Source organism: Mobula birostris, chromosome 12 (genome assembly GCF_030028105.1).
Source record: "Mobula birostris isolate sMobBir1 chromosome 12, sMobBir1.hap1, whole genome shotgun sequence".
NCBI classification, from domain to species: Eukaryota; Metazoa; Chordata; class Chondrichthyes; order Myliobatiformes; family Myliobatidae; genus Mobula; species Mobula birostris.
Window position 1 is genome coordinate 13,195,112 of NC_092381.1, and position 17,770 is coordinate 13,212,881.

General features: G+C 41.9%; 1 protein-coding gene across 1 annotated transcript in view; it reads left to right on the forward strand.

The window, feature by feature from the left end:
* LOC140206432 (vitellogenin-like) overlaps positions 1 to 17,770 on the forward strand; it is a 175,324-nt gene that overhangs the window by 108,735 nt on the left and 48,819 nt on the right. Inside the window, exons 28-30 of the mRNA XM_072274801.1 lie at positions 11,454 to 11,631; positions 12,471 to 12,552; positions 16,151 to 16,346. Coding sequence (XP_072130902.1) covers positions 11,454 to 11,631; positions 12,471 to 12,552; positions 16,151 to 16,346 — 456 coding nt within the window. The remainder of the gene's footprint in view (positions 1 to 11,453; positions 11,632 to 12,470; positions 12,553 to 16,150; positions 16,347 to 17,770) is intronic.

Below are 17,770 nucleotides of genomic sequence, written 5' to 3' on the forward strand. Positions count from 1 at the left end.
TGGCATTGAGTTCCACACACCCACTACACTCTGTGCATCCCCCTTTACCTCTTCCAATTACCATAAATTTATGCCTCTTCATATTAACTGGGGAAAAAGTCTCTGGCTGTCCTCTATGCCTTTTATCATCTTGCACATCTCCATCAAGTCACCTCTCATCCTCCTTCACTCCAAATGGAAAAGCCCTAGCTCACTTAGCCTATCCTCATAAGACATGCTTTAGGTCCAGATAGCACCCTGGTAAATCTCCTCTGCACCCTCTCTAAAACTTCCACATCCTTCCTATAATGAGATGACAAGAACTAATCACAATATTCCAAGTATGATCTAACCAAGGTTTTATAGAACTGCAACATTGCTTCCTGGCTCTTCTTGAATTCAATCCTGCAACAAATGAAGGCCCACACATCATGCACCTTTTCCGTTCAGTGAAAAGCTGTTGTCTGCCACCCAGACAGATCAGAGGCCTCCATGGGTCAGAGTAGACCACGCATGTTGTACTCTAGCTGTTCAGATATGCAAGCCAGGGCAGTGAGCTAAGGAGAGCAAGCTTCCCCTCTCCACATGTCTGATGAACTCAGAGGAACGGTAAAGACCGATACAGTTTGGCCCCAACATTGTCGCAGGAGTTGCCAGTCAGCGCTGTTCTCAATATAGGACTGCCTTAGGGACTCCAGCTCTGGATTTACTCCCAAAGGTTTCCCCATGAGTGAGCATAGCCACAAGGTAGTGAAAGTTTGAGATCAGAGTTTTCCTTCTCCTACTTGAGCTGCCAACCACAGCTGAGGAGCCCCAGCTGCCCGTAGCAACTGGTTTTAAGTTGGCAGCGACCTCCTCCTGTCAGTAGAAAGAGTTCCACCGGGCTGAACCACACATGAAGGCCAGGAGCTGGGCTTGGTTGTCAGAGGCTATTTGAGGCCCATGCCATTGGGAGCATGTAATAGGTAATGGGAGCTTGTCCCATTACCACCCCTGGCTATAACAACCAGTCAGATTACATCATACAAAAGTACAAACAAAATGCAGAATACAGTGTTACAGTGACAGAAAAAGTGCAAGGCCCTTGACGAGGTACATTGGGAGATCAAGAGTTCGGCTTTTTGCGATGAGAGGTCTATTTGAGAGATTTCTAACGGCAGGATAGCAGCTATCCTTGAGCCAGGTGGTGCGTGTTTTCAAGGATTTGTTTCTTCGGCCTGATGGGAAGAGGGACACAGGAGAATGACGTCCTTGATGATGTTGCCTGCTTTTCTGAGGCAGTGGAAAGTTTAGGCAAAGTCAGTGGAGGGAAGTTGGTTTGCATGATGGACTGGGCTGTGTTCAGAACCCTGTGATTTCTTGTGGTCTTGGGCAGTGCAGTTACCATACCAAGCTGTGATGCATCCAGAAAGGATGCTTTCGTGGTACATCTATGAAAATTGGTGAGAAACCAGAGAAGCAAGAAAGAAACACCTTCGGGGCAGAGAATAGTCATGGAGAAAGTTAACAGCTCTTTATTTATTTTTGTGATTGGGCATTTTGGACAAGGCCAGCATATATTGCCTTCCCTAACTCCTCCCGAGAAGGTTATGGTGAACCATGTTAAAGTTCCTCAGCCCTTCTGGTGATGGTACACCACAGGTGCTATTGGATCAGGAGTCCCAAGATTAAGACACAGAAATGAGGAAAGTCCAGCAATACATTTCTGTAAGGATTACTAACAAACTTATGAAAGGCTCAATAAACTAGATACTGTTAGAGCTCTAGAAAATTACAAGGTTGCTAGGAAGGAGCTTAAGAATGGAATTAGGAGAGCCAGAAGGGGCCATGAGAAGGCCTTAGTGAGCAGGATTAAGGAAAACCCCAAGGCATTCAAGTATGTGAAGAACAGGAGGATGAGCCTTGTGAGAATAGGACCAATCAGGTGCGATGGGGGAAACGTGTGCATGGATTTGGAGGAGGTAGCAGAGATACTTAATGAATACTTTGTTTCAGTATTCACCAGGGTAAAAGACCTTGGCAGTCATGGGGATGACTTACAGCGGACTGAAATGCTTGAGCATATAGACATTAAGAAAGAGGATGTGCTGGAGCTTTTGGAAAGTATTAAGTTAGATAAGTCACTGGGACTGGATGAGATATACCCCAGGCTACTGTGGGAAACAAGGGAGGAGATTGCTGAGCCTCTTGCGATGATCTTTGCATCATCAATAGGGACGGGAGAAGTACCGGAGGATTGGAGGGTTGCAAATGTTGTTCCCTTGTTCAAGGAAAGGAGTAGAGATAACCCAGGAAATTATAGACCAGTGAGTCTGACTTCAGTGGTGGGCAAGTTGTTGGCGAAGATCCTGAGAGGCAGGATTTATGAGCATTTGGAGAGACATAATCTGATTAGGGATAGTCAACATGGCTTTCTCAAGGGCAGGTCATGCCTTATGAGTCTGATTGAATCCTTTGAGGATGTAACAAAACACATTGATGAAGGTAGAGCAGTGGATGTAGTGTATATGGATTTCGGTAAGGCATTTGATAAGGTTCCCCATGCACGGCTCCTTCAGAAAGTAAGGATGCATGGGAAACAAGACCTTGCTTTGTGGATTCAGAATTGGCTTGCCCACAGAAGGCAAAGTGTGGCTGTTGATAGTTTGTATTCTGCATGGAGGTCAGTGACCAGTGGTGTTCCACAGGGATCTGTTCTGGGACCCCTCCTCTTTGTGATTTTTATAAATGACCTGGATGAAGAAGTAAAAGGGTGGGTTAGTAAGTTTGCTGATGACACAAAGGTTGGGGGTGTTGTGGATAGTCTGGAGGGTTGTCAGAGGTTAGAGTGGGACATTGATACAGCCAGATGCAGAACTGGGCTGAGAAGTGGCAGATGGATTTTAACCCAGATCAGTGTAAAGTGGTTCATTTTAGAAGGTCCAATTTGAATACAGAATATAATATAAATGGTAAGACTCTTGGCAGTTCGGAGGATCAAAGAGATCTTGGGGTCCGTGTCGATGGGACACTCAAACTGCTGCACAGGTTGACACTGTTGTTAAGAAGGCGTATGGTGTGTTGGAATTCATCAACTGTGGGATTGAGTTCAAGAGCCGTGAGGTAATGTTACAGCTATATAAGGCCTTGGTCAGACCCTTGAAGTACTGTGTTCAGTTCTGGTCACCTCACTACAGGAAGGTTGTGGATACTACACAGAGAGTGCAGAGGAGATTTACAATGATGTTGCCTGGATTGGAGGGTGTACCTTATGAGAATAGGTTGAGTGAACTTGGCCTTTTCTCCTTGGAGCGACAGAGGATGAGAGGTGACCTGATAGAGGTGTTTAAGATGATGAGGGGCATTGATCGTGTGGATAGTCAGAGGCTTTTTCCCAGAGTTGAAATGGCTAATACGAGGGGGTATAGTTTTAAGGTGCTTGGAAATAGGCACGGAGGGGATGTCAGGGGTAAGTTTTTCATGCAGAGAGTGGGGGGTGGGTGAATGCACTGCCAGCAACGGTGGTGGAAGTGGATACAATAAGGTCTTTTAAGAGACTTTTAGATAGGTACATGGAGCTTAGAAAAATAGAGGGCTATGCGATAGGGTAATTCTCGGCAGTCTCTAGAGTAGGTTACCTGGTCGGCACAGCATTGTGGGCTGAAGGGCCTGTAATGTGCTGTAAATTCCTATGTACTATGTCCTATGAACTCAAGTGGAGGAATCACAGAGACTCTGGCAAATCAAACAAAGCAAAATATTTGGTATGGATATTAACCAGCAAAACTAACAAGAGCTCAGGAAAACTACACAGAATCTTGAAGAACTGAAATCACTCATGAATCACAGAAGCATTTGGGTCTGAATTTCACCAAAGATCCACAACCACTGAGCAAAAAAAGTGTTGGCAAGTCCCCCTGAAATACACCCTCGAGCACATAGGAATTCAGGACCAATCAGACAGCCCCAGTGTCCAGACGAAGCAATAATCCCCAAAGACAATACAGGACATTGAAAATACCATGTTAATTAAATTACCCCAAATTGAATAAAAGTGATAAATAGATAGAGAGTTGAACAATCCTCATGATCATAAATAAGACATCAGCAAAACAAAGTGAAAAACCAGAGCCGGTCAAAAGACAAACAATTAGACATAAAAGGAATACAATCCAAGAAATATTGCATACCCACAAGATGACACCAAGAAAATGCAGTTCATATACTAACTAAAAGCAAATCTCTTCTTTTTCTTTTAAAAATGACCCCTGGTTGTGACAATTTCAAAGTCAAAGTAAATTTATTATTTAAGTATGTATACGGTATGTCACCATATAATGCATTCGGATTTATTTCTTTGCGGGCATTTACAGGAAAAAAGGAAATACAATATTATTTATGAAAAACTATACATAAAGACGAATAAGCAACCAATGTACAAAAGAAGACAAAATGAGCAAATAAAACAAATAAACAATAGTCATAGTCATACTTTATTGATCCTGAGGGAAATTGGTTTTCGTTACAGTTGCACCATAAATAATTAAATAGTAATAAAACCATAAATAATTAAATAGTAATGTGTAAATTATGCCAGGAGATGTCCAGGACCAGCCTATTGGCTCAGGGTGTCTGACCCTCCAAGGGAGGAGTTGTAAAGTTTGATGGCCACAGGTAGGAATGACTTCCTATGATGCTCTGTGCTGCATCTCGGTGGAATGAGTCTCTGGCTGAATGTACTCCTGTGCCCACCCAGTACATTATGTAGTGGATGGGAGACATTGTCCAAGATGGCATGCAGCTTGGACAGCATCCTCTTTTCAGACACCTCTATGGGAGAGTCCAGTTCCATCCCCACAACATCACTGACCTTACGAATGAGTTTGTTGATTCTGTTGGTGTCTGCTACCCTCCGCCTGCTGCCCCAGCACACAACAGCAAACATGATAGCACTGGCCACCACAGACTCATAGAACATCCTCAGCATCATCCGGCAGATGTTAAAGGACCTCAGTCTCCTCAGGAAATAGAGACGGCTCTGACCCTTCTTGTCGGCAGTATTGAGAACATGAGTCGTAGAGTCCTTGAAAGTGAGTCCAGAGACTGTGGAATCTGTTCAGATTTGAAGAGAGTGAAGTTATCCACACTGGTTCAGGAACCTGATGGTTGTGGTGTAATAACTACAGTATAGTATTTCTGAACCCTGCGGTGTGGGACCTAAGGCTTCTCTCCCTCCTGCCCAATGGTAGCAGTGAGAAGAGAGCATAGCCTGGATGGAGTTGTTGCATTTTCTGGCAGTGCTCCTCGTAAATCGTAAATGTGCTCAATGGTGTCGCTCCCATTTAATGGGCTATTTGGAGGAGATCCTGCAGTGGGGATACTTCCAAGTGCCTGACGGATTTGACCTTCTCGGTGGTTGAGGTTACAAGTCAGAGAAATGCTGTTAGAATAGCCTAGGTGAGTAGCTGCAGCGTATTCTGTAGACAATGCACGCTGCCCGATAGTGTGCCAACAAGTTAATGTTAAAGATGTTGAACAGGGTGTCAATCAAGCCAATACTTCTGCTGATACACATTTTTTAATAATCTATTCAATATACATAATTGATTTACTTGTTTATTTATTATGTTTTATTTATTATTAATTCTCTCTCTCTCTCTCTCTCTCTCTGCTAGATTATGTATTGCATTGAACTGCTGCTGCTAGGTTAACGAATTTCGTGTCACATGCCAGAGATAATAAACCTCATTCTGAAGTGTATTTAGCTTCATGAGAATTCCTTAAGTTGCACACATCCAAGCATTTACGAACTAAAGGGAATTGTCATGTCGCCAAAAACTTTGACAAGCTTCTGTAGATGCATGGTGGAGAACGTCCTAACTCTCTGCATCATAGCCTGGTAAAGAAACTTCAGGAACAGAAAAGAACACAGCTCAGCCCATCACTGGCAATGCCATCACCACTACTGAGCACATTAACATGGAGTGCTGCCATAAAAAAGCAGCACCCATCATTAAGGACCCCCACCATCCAGGCCATGTTCTCTTCTCACTGCTACCATCAGGCAGCTGGTACAGAAGCCTTAAGTCCCACACCATCAGTTTCAGGAACAGTTATCACCCTACAACCAGCAGGATCCTGAACTGACATGGATAGCTTCACTGACTACGACTCTGAACTGATTCTACAACCAACAGACTCATTTTCAAGGACTTTTACAATTCATAAGACCATAGGACTGTAAAATATAGGAGCAGAAATAGGCCATTTGGCCCATCGAGTCTGCCCCACCATTTCATCTGGCTGATCCAATTTTCCTTTCAGCCCCAATCTCCTGGCTTCTCCCCACATCCCTTCATGCCTTGACCAGTCAAGATTCTGCCAACTCTGCCTTAAATATACAGAGACTTGGCCTCCATAGCTCTCTGTGGCAATGAATTCCATAGCTGCACCACTCTCTGGTTAAAGAAATTCCTCCTCATCACTGTTCTGAAAGGACACCCCTCTATTCTGAGGGTGTGTCGTCTGCTTGTGGACTCTCCCACCATAGGAAACATCCTTTCCACATCCATTCTATCAATACCTTTCACCATTTGATAGGATTCAGCGATGTCACCCCTCATTCTTCTGAATTCCAGAGTTTACAGGCATAGAGCCATCAAATACTCTTCATATGACAAGCCGTTCAAACTTGGAATTATTTTCGTGCCTCTCCTTTGAACCCTCTCCAGTTTCACCACATCCTTTCTAAGATAAGAGGCATAAAACTGTTCACAATACTCCAAGTGAGACCTCACCAGTGCTTTATAAAGTCTCAACATTACATCCTTGATTTTATTTTCTTGTCCTCTTGAAATGAATGCTAATGTTGCATTTGCCTTCCTTACCACGGACTCAACCTGCAAATTAACCTTTAGGGAATCCTACACAAGCACACCCAAGTCCCTTTCTGCCTCAGCTTTTTGTATTTTCCTTTCATTTAGAAATTAGTCAACCCTTTCATTTCTTCTACCAAAGTGCATGACCATACATTTCCCGACACTGTATTCCAACTGCCACCTCTTTGCCAATTCTCTTTATCTGTCTGAGTCCTTCTGCAGCCTCTCTGCCCCTCAACCTATCTTCATATCATCTGAAAACTTTGCAACAAAGCCATCAATTCCAACACCTAAATCATTGACATATAATATAAAATGGATCGGTCTGTAGAACACCACTAATCACCAGCAGCCAGTCAGAAAAGGCTCCCTTTATTCCCACTCTTTGCCACCTGCAATCAGCCACTGCTTTATCCATGCTAGAATCTTGCCTGTAATGCCATGAGCTCTTAGCTTGCTTTTTTTTAATGTTATTTTTATTTGGATAAGGTATTCACAAGTAATACACAAACTTTTTTTCTACATATATAACCTTTTCCATTTTTTTATTTGAGTAAATCTATATTAATTTGTACATTCACAAGTGCACATTGAGATAATATAGAAAATAATTAGGCACTCAAATAGATGTTTATGTGCAATTGTAATTCCACTCTATTAAACTAAATGATGATAATAGTTGTTATAAAAAATATTAATAATAGTGGTTGAATACTAATTTCCAAATATCACTTGTGATCCATTTCTTTCTGGTCCAAAATTTCCCCAGATATTTTCTTTACTTGTGTTAATTCCACATTTCCAAAAAAAACAACAGTAAACATTCGAGCCAAGGGTGCTTACGTTAACACTATTACAGTACTATGTTAGTAAGACAAACTGTATAAACCATTAGGAGAGTCATCTAGAGTTGGCTCGCTCTGGGGTTATAAATTCAATCCATTTATTCCAAATTTGATAAAAAAAATTTTCCTTTTGAATTCTCAGAGAGTAGGTCACCTTTTCCATTTTAAAAAATATCCAAAAAATGATCTCATGCCAATCTTCTAATGTAGGTGATGTTGGATTTAACCACTTTCTGGTGATTGATTTCTTACTTGCCGCTAAAAGGGCCTGCAGCAGCTTTATATCTTTCTTCTGTTCCAAAGACAATACATGCCCCAAGTAGAGAGTCTCAAAGTTCAGAGGCATCTGAGTCTTAAATACCTTAACTAATGTTCTGTGAATACCTTCCCAATATAAACCTAATTTAGGGCAATTCCAAAACATATAGAAATGATTTGCCTCCTTGGAGCCACACCTTCTCTAACACGCCACGTTTGTGTCTTTATATTTTTCCTGGTATGGGGTTTGAAGTATCTTATAATATTTTTCCAACAATGTTCTCTTCAAATCAAAGAGTTATTCGAAGACCACTGGAAGCTGTATATTTTCCCCCAAGCCTCCTCTGAAAGTACCAACCCCACTTCTTTCTCCCACTTCTCCTTAACATACAATGTGTTTTCATTTTTGGCATGAGAGAGGGCATTATATAATGGAGAAATTGATTTACTTGGTATTGAACTGTAAGCTGAATTCAGAATCTTGAAAAATTCTAATTCTACTGTTGATAAGTCTGTATATCTACAACTCTGGTTAATATGATGTCGTACTTGAAGGTACCTAAAAAAATCATTGTGTTCTAGGCCATGTTTGTCCTGCAGGGACTGAAAACTTTGTAATACACTTTTATGTGTGAATGAAAGGTAGGTTGTAAGACCTTTCTTTATCCACAGTTCAAATCTTTTATCTCCTCTGCCGGGAAGAAATTCGGTATCATGAGCACACGATCTGAAAAGTTTTAACATGTTATTGATTCCACATGAATTAGCCACCTTCTGCCATACTTTTAATGTGAGATTTATCCAGCTGTTTTAATTCTTTTCCAATTGGGCCATCAATCCTTTGTCAGCTATTGAGGCCTGTAGAGGAAAACTGTCAATCAATCCAAATTCCATTTCCTTCCATCTAGCCTTATATTCTCTATTGCACCAATATAACAGAGGGGTTATCTGTGAAGCATAAAAACAACTTCTCAAACAAGGAAGTGCCATACCTCCTCCTTCCTTTCCTAACTGTAAGGTGTTAAATCGGATTCTAGGTTTCCTTCCTCACCAGATAAAGCAGGAAATCCATTTGTCCCATTCCCTGAATTGATTATTGTCCACCTCCACAGGTTAAGTCTGGAAAAGGTAAAGTAACCGAGGGAAAATATTCATTTTTATGGTATCTTTCCTTGAATTTAAACTTAAAAAGGGGATAAGATTCCACCTATGTATATCTGCGTTTATCTCTGAGATTAATAGCCCATAATTTACCAGTGACAACGTTGAAAGAGCTTCGGCAGGGTTATTCTTAAATATTTTAATGATTTAGCCTCCCACTTTTGATCATATGTATCCTGCAGTTTTTTGGATGCTGTATAATTTAAGGACAAAACATGCATTTTCTTTACATTAAGTCTATAACCTGATATTTTCCCAACCTCATCCAATAGTGTAAACAATCCTATAAATGATCTTTCTGGTTCACTCAAATAGACTAAAACATCATCTGTGAATAGTGCCACCTTCTGTTCAATCCCTGCCACCTTGATACCTTTTACAATTTCGCTTTGTCTTATTAGTTGGGCAAGAGGTTCAATATATAGTGCAAAAAGGAGAGGAGAAATTGGGCGTCCCTGTCTAGTTCCTCTCTCTAAAATAAAAGGGTCAGAGAGGTCCCCATTTATCTTAATTCGAGCTGTAGGGCTGTCAAATAAAGTCTGGATTACTTTAATAAACTTTTCTTGAAAGCCGAATCTTCCCAACACTCTGTATAGGAACACCCAACTAACTGAATCAAAAGCTTTCTCAGCCTCTAGTCCCACAACCATTGTTTCTGTTCCATTTGTAATAACCTGTTCTAGTATGTGTAAAGTTCTCCTTATGTTGGAGCTCGTAGCTTGTTAAGCAGCCTCATGTGTGGCACCTTGTCAAAGACCTGAAAATCAAAATACACATCAACCAATTTTCCCTTATCTATCCTGTTTGTTATATTTTCAAAGAACTCCAACAGATTAATCAGACAAGAGGAAAACATGCTGACTATATCCTATTTTATTATGACCCTCCAAGAACCCCGAAACCACATCCTTAACAATCAACTTCAACATCTTCCCAACTACCCTCTTCCTTCTATTCAGACACCTGGAACTCCCACAATAATGCTAGTGTTTTCCATAGTGAAGATTAATGCAAAGTACTTATTCAATTCATCTGCCATTTCATTGTCTCCCATTACTACTTCTCCAGCATCATTTTCCAGTAGCCCAATACCCATTCTTGTCTCCCTTTTACTCTTTATGTATCTGAAGAAACTTTTGGTATCCTCTTTAATATTATTGGCTCGCTCACTTTTGTATTACATCTTTACCTTCTTAATGAAATGTTGCTTTCTGTTGGTATTTGAAAGCTTCCCAATCCTCTAACTTCCAACTAATTTTTGTTCTATTATATGATCTTCTTTGGCTTTTATGTTAGCTTTGACTTCTCTTGTTAGCCATGGATGTGTCATCTTCCCTTTAGAATACTCCTTCCTCTTTGGGATATATACTGTATTTCCTGTGCCTTTCAAATTGCCTCCAGAAATTCCAGCCATTATTACTCTGCCATTATCCTTGCCAGTGTTCTTTTCCAATCAATTCTGCCCAACTCCTCTCTCATGCCTCTGTAACTCCCTTTACTTCACTGTAATACTGATACATCTGACTTTAGCTTCTCCTTCTCATGGGGTGACATGGTAGTGTAGTGGTTAGCACAACGCTTTACAGTACACGTGATCCTGGTTCAATTCCCGCTGCTGCCTGTAAGGAGTTTGTACATTCTCCGTGTAACTGCATGGGTTTCCTCTCGGCTTCCAGTTTCTTCCCAGAGTCCAAAGACATACTGTTTGGTAGGTTAATTGGTCATTATAAATTGTCCTGTGATTAGGCTAGGATTAAATGGGGGAAGAATAGCCCACTCCATGATGTATGTCAATAGATAAGTAGATTCATACTCTCAGTATTTTTTTGCACATTTTGTCTTCTTTGGCACCTTTATTATTTGTCAGTCTTTGATTATGTACGGCTTTTCAAGATCCTATTGTATTTCTTTCTTCAGGACGTCTAAAACTTTGACCAATTTCTATAGATATGTGGTGGAGAGTATATTGGCTGGTTGTCCTTAAATGGAAAATCCTACAAAATGTAGTGGCTCCAGCCCAGCCTATCACAGGTAAAGCCCTCTGCACTATCGAGCACCGCTACAAGAAGCACTGTCACAGGAAAGCAGCATCTATCATTAGGCACCCCCACCACCCAGGGTATGCTCTCTTCTCACTGCTGCCTTCCAGAAGAAGGTACAGGAGGCATAGGACTCACACCACCAGGTTCAGGAACTTTTATTACCCCTCAACCTGAACCTGATGGTATGAGTCCTGTGGTTAGGATTAAATCGGGGGTTGTCGGGGGATTGCAGGATGGCGTGACTCAAAGGGCCGGAAGGGCCTATTCCACTCTGTACCTCAAATGAATAAATAAAGTTATTTCTTTTTCAGCTGAGTGCACGGTTGTCCAAGACGTGTTCACGCCATTTAGTGAGAACAGTTTTAAATATAAAATGCCTGAAGGATGTTCCCACATACTCGTCCAGGACTGTACCTCAGACATGAAGTTCGTAGCACTGATAACTCGTTATGCAGAATTTCTGACCTTACAGTTAAATTTGCATTTCAGGTAAGCAGCACCCATGTAGTCAGCGGATGAGAAGCTTTCAACTGATTCATATTTTAGATAATGAATTGTCTTTCCTTTTGATAAAGCATAATAAAGATAGAGTCCACGACGACAGGAGATCTCCTGCTGACAATTGATGGAAACAAAGTACCAGTCGAGAGCCTGCCAGTCACAAGCTTAAGTGAGTAATGTCATTGCTTCAATATAGAAAAATGCATAGATAAGATATAGGAGCGGAATTGGGCCAACTGGCCCATTGTTTACTCAACATTTCATCATGGCTGATTCAATTCCCTCTCAGCTCCAATCTCCTGCCTTCTCCCTGTATCCCTTCATGCCCTGACTAATCAAGAATGTATCAACCTCTGCCTTAAATATACATAAAGACTTGCCCTTACAGCCACCTATGGCAATGAATTCCACAGATTCACCACTCTCTGGCTGAAGAAATTTCTCCTCATCTCCATTCAGAAAGGACATCCCTCTATTCTGAGTCTGAGTCCTCCAGCTTTAGGCTCTCCCACCATAGGAAACATCCCCTCCACACCCACTTTATCGAGACCTTTCAACATTCAACAGGTTCAATTGAGATCTCTCCCCCCACCCACCCATTCTTCAGAATCTTCTGAATTCCAGTGAGCAGAGGCCCAGCGCCATCCAATGCTCCTCATATGATAAGCCTTTCAATCCCATAATCATTTTTGTGAACTTCCTTTGAATGTTTTCTTAGATAAGGGGTCCAAAACTGCTCACAATCCTCCAAGTGAGGCCTCACCAGTACTCAACATTATACCCTTGGCTGTATATTCCCATAAATGAGACTTTTACTTCAATGCAAGCACAGGAAGTGATGAAAAGAAGAGACATAAGGTGGATCCGAGATATGAAAGGACCCAGATGCAAGCAGAAGATGGAAAAAGAGTAAGAGAGTCATACAGTGCAGAAACAACTGGTTCATGCCGACTAGAGATGCCCATCTGAGCATCTGTAACATTAAGTACAGGAGATAGGATGTAATGATTTGGATAATTATCTGGTATATTGGATCAGCAATTTTTAAAATTTCATTTGGAGATACAGTGCAGATCAGGCCCTTCAGGCTCATCCAGCCCCACTGCCTAGCAACCCATCTATTTACTGCTTGCATAATCCTGGGACAATTTGCAATGACAAATACACCTACCAACCGGTACATCCTTGAGCTGTGGAAGGAAACTGGAGCATCTATAGGAAAGCCACGTGGTCACAGGGAGAATGCACAAACTCCCAGATTTGCAGTTGACACCAACATTAAAGGTATAGTGGACAGTGAGGGAGGCTATCAAAGCATGCGGCTTGCAGCAGGATCTGGACCAGGTGGTAAATGGCAGAAGAGGGAGTATATTGGATTGAATATTGGCCTCAGGGAAGAAGCTGGAGAGCGATAGTAGATGGTTGCTTCTGTCACTGGAGACCTGTGACTAGTGGTGTGCCACAGGGATCGGTGCTGGTTCCATGGTTGTTTGTCATCTCTATCAATGATCTGGATGATAATGTGGTTAACTTGGTCAGCAAGTTTGCAGATGACACCAAGACTAGAGTGTAGCGGACAGCGAGGAAGACTATCAAGGCTTGTAGCGGGATCTGGATCAGCTGGAAAAATGGCAGATGGAATTTAATGCAGACAAGTGTGAGGTCTTGCACTTTGGGAGGACCAGTCAGGGTAGCTCTTACATGGTGAGCAGTTGGACACTGAGAGTAGTGGTAGAGCAGAGGGATCTGGGAATACAGGTCCATAATTCCTTGAAAATGACATCACTGGTGGAAGCAGTCATAAAGAAAGGCTTGGGCACATTCACCCTCCTAAATCAAAGTATTCAGTACAGGAGATAGGATTTCATGTTGAAGTTTCATAAGACATTGGAAAGGCCAATCTGGTCTGGTAGTATCCTGTGCAGTTCTGGTCACCTACATACAGAAAAATATATCAACATGATTGAAAGAGTACAGAGAAAACTTACAAGGATGTTGCCGAGACTTGGGGACCTGATTTATAGGGAAAGATGAAAAAGGTTAGGACTTTATTCCCTGGAGTGTAGGAGAAAGAGGGGAGGTTTTATGGAGAGAAACAGAAGTATGAGGAGAATAGATAAGGCAAATGCTTGCGGGCATTTTCCTCTCAGGCTAGATGAGACCAGAAATAGAGGTTGTGGGTTTATGGTGAAAGGTGAAATATTTAAGGGGAATTTGGGAAGAAACTCCTCTCAGAGGGTGATGCAAGTGCGGAAGCTGTCAGCAGAAGAGGTAAATATAGTTTCAACTGTAACATTTAAGGGGAGTTTGGATCAGTATATGGATAGCGTATGGTCTGGATGCAGGCAGAATGGACTAGGCAGGAGATCAGATCAGCATAGACTACTTGAGCTGAAGAGCCTGGTTATGAATGAAGCGTCAACTTTTTATTCCTCCCCATAGACGCTGCCTGACCTGCTGAGTTCCTCTAGCATTTTGTGTGTGTTACTCTGTGCATTCAAGATTATTTATTGCAGTTCTTCAGTACACGAGGATGAAGGAGATAGTAATGATTGTTAATCCAGATCTGATGCAGTATTAAAAACATAATTAGCATAAAAACACAATAAATATAAATATAAAAGCAACCTTTTAAAATGCGGTGTAAAAATAACTGTTGAATGCAGTCGTATATACACAAGTTTAACTTGTATACATAGACTGTATATACAGTACATAAAGTGATGCTAGATGCAAGAGTGTCTGAACATAAGGTGACTGACAGGGAACAATAAGTGACCAAGTGTCTCTTGGCAAGAGGAAGTCCTCTAGGTAACAACAGGGCATGATTCAAGTGGCGTGGACAATACCTATGGTACATATGAGACAAATATACTCAGTGACCACTTTATTAGAAACCTCCTAGGATGGTCACAGAGTCATGATCTTCTGCTGCTGTAGCCCAACCACTTCAAAGTTCGACACGCTGTACATTTGGAAATCCTCTTCTGCACGCTACTGTTACAGTGCGTGTGTTTATCTGAGTTACTGTTGCCTTCCCGTCTGCTTGAACCAGTCTCACCATTCTCCTCTGACCCCTCTCATTAAAAAGGCATTTTTGCCCACAGGACTGCCACTCACTGGATGTTCTTGTTTCTCGCACCATTCTCTGTAAACTCTAGAGACTGTTGTGAGTAAAAATCCCAGGAGATTAGCAGCTTCTAAAATACTCAAACCATCCCATGTGGCACCAACAATAGTTCCATGATCAAAGTCATTTAGATCACATTTCTTCCCCTTTTGATATTTCGTCTGAACAACAACTGAACCTCTTGACCATGTCTGCGTGCTTTTATGCATTGAGTTTTTGCCACGTGATTGGCTGATTAGATAATTGTATTAGTGAACAGGTGTACCTAATAAAGTGGCTACTGAGGGTATAATCCCTCTCAACCCCATCTTCTGCCCATAACCTTCACAGCCCTTACTAACCAATAACCTATCAACCTCCATGTTAAATATAACTAGTAAAGTGTCCACTAAGTGTACACCTGCCCCTCTTCCCATTGCTGTTTGACACCATGGTCCTGGTCACATTTACTACCATATGGGTACAATGCATTTGTTCCTTACACAACCATAAAGCACTGTCTTGCAAGTCACTTTCACAAGATATATTACTGTGCTCTGCCACCCGAGCCCAATCACAGGACAGTTTACAATGACTAATTAACCTACTTCATGGTACTTCCTTGGACTTTGGGAGGAAACCCACGCACACAGGGGGAAGACGTACAAACTTCTTACAGTGGAAACTGGAATTGAATTCCGAACTGTGACACCCCAAGCTGAAACAGCATTGTGCTAACCAACTTTTATTCAATGTGTTCACAGAAATTCTTTAATAATAATTACAATAACAATAATAATAACTTACAAACACGGGAAAGTCTGCAGATGCTGGAAATCAGAACCAACACACACAAAACGCTAGAGGATCTCAACAGGTCAGGCAGTATCTATGGAAAAGAGTAAACAGCTGACGTTTCAGGCTGAGACCCTTCTGCAGGACTTAATTCTACAGAATTTTTCATATAAACAATGTAGTTCAAAGTACTTCACAATGGAAAAAAGTGCAAACATAAAAATAAAAGACAAAATAATGTTAATTTAAAACAAGGTTAAATAACAAATCTTTGAACCAAAATTTCCGTTCTGAAAAGTGTTTGTCGTGAATTTCTATAACTCGTTATGTATGTATCAACAACAATAATTTGGCTCAAATCATATTCGCTCTCACAGTGGTAGTGTAACCATTAGCCCCAGTGACTCGGTTTCAATTCTACTGCTGTCTAAAAGGGGTTTATACGTTCTCCCTATGGCTGCATGAGTTTCCTCCGGGTGCTCGGGTTTCCTCACACATTCCAAAGACATACCGGTTAGTGGGTTACTTAATCACATGGATGTAATTGGGAGGTGTGGGCCTGATGGGAGATCCCATTACAGTGCTGTATCTATCTCTAAATAGCAAAAACAAACTCAATGCGTCTACTCTCTGGGCACAACCCGGTACATCTCGCTAATGTTGATGGCAACCTTGTTATTTGCAGGGTCCTTGTCCATTGAGCGGAGTGACAATGGTCTGAAGATAAAAGGCCCTGAACTCGGCCTTGAAGGTCTCTTCTTCGATGGCAAAATGATTAAGGTGCTAAGTATTTCATGGGGTAACCTTGATTACAGATAAACATAGATCAACCTGTTTCTGTATGGGAAAAGGTAGCATGCTGGTTATGCCAATGTTGTGTTGGTTATGTGGCTGAAAAAGCATTGTGATGGCCAGAGTTCAAATCCCAATGTGGCAAGTGGGGGATTTTTTATTTAATTGAAAACGTAAAACACTAAAGCAAAGTGCAGGCCTTTTGGCCAACGATGTTGTCCTGACCTTTCAGCTACTGAAGGTTTATTTTTGTTTTATGCACATTCTCTGTAAAATCTAGAGACTATGGTGCGTGAAAATCTCAGGAGATCAACAGTATCTGAGATACTCAAACCACCCCATCTGGCACCAACAATCATTCCACAAAGTCACTTAGATCACATTTCTTCCTCATTCTGATGTCGTTCTTGACCATGCAAGTATGCTTTTATGCAATGATTTGCTGCTACATGATTGGCTGATTGTATATTTGCATTAACAAGCAGGTGTACAGGCAGCTATATAGTGTACACTGAGTGTAATTCAATATATATTTATGTAAAAATTATTTTCTGTATAGTCTGTACCTATATTCCCATGATGATACCCATGATTCTGTGTGTAGTCTGTACCTATTTGCCTATGATGAAGGCATTAATTTTCTGTGTAGTCTATACAAACCTGCTCGTGATTCAGTATGTGGTCTGTACATGTCTGCTTGTGATTCAGTGTGTGGTCTGTACCTGTCTGCCTGTGATTCAGTGTGTGGTCCGTACCCGTCTCCCTGTGATTCAGTGTGTGGTCCGTACCTCTCTGCCTGTGATTCAGTGTGTGGTCTGTACCCGTCTGCCTGTGATTCAGTGTGTGGTCTGTACCCGTTTGCCTGTGATTCAGTGTGTGGTCTGTACCTGTCTCCCTGTGATTCAGTGTGTGGTCCGTACCTCTCTGCCTGTGATTCAGTGTGTGGTCTGTACCCGTCTGCCTGTGATTTGGTGTGTGGTCTATACATGTCTGCCTGTGATTCAGTGTGTGGTCTGTACCTGTCTGCCCATGATTCGGTGTGTAGATTGTACCTGTCTCCCTGTGATTCAGTGTGTGGTCTCTACCTTCTATAGGCATCCATTAGTCTCATGAGACCATGGATTTGCGCCTTGGAAGGTTTCCAGGGCACAGGCCTGGGCAAGGTTGTATGGAAGACCGGCAGTTGCCCATGCTGCAAGTCTCCCCTCTCCACGCCACCGATGTTGTCCAAGGGAAGGGCATTAGGACCCATACAACTTGGCACCGGTGTCGTTGCAGAGCAATGTGTGGTTAAGTGCCTTGCTCAAGGACACAACACGCTGCCTCAGCCAAGGCTTGAACTAGCGACCTTCAAATCACTAGACGAACACCTTAACCACTTGGCCACGCGCCAACATGCAGATAGGTCTCTATCTATCTGCCTGTGATTCA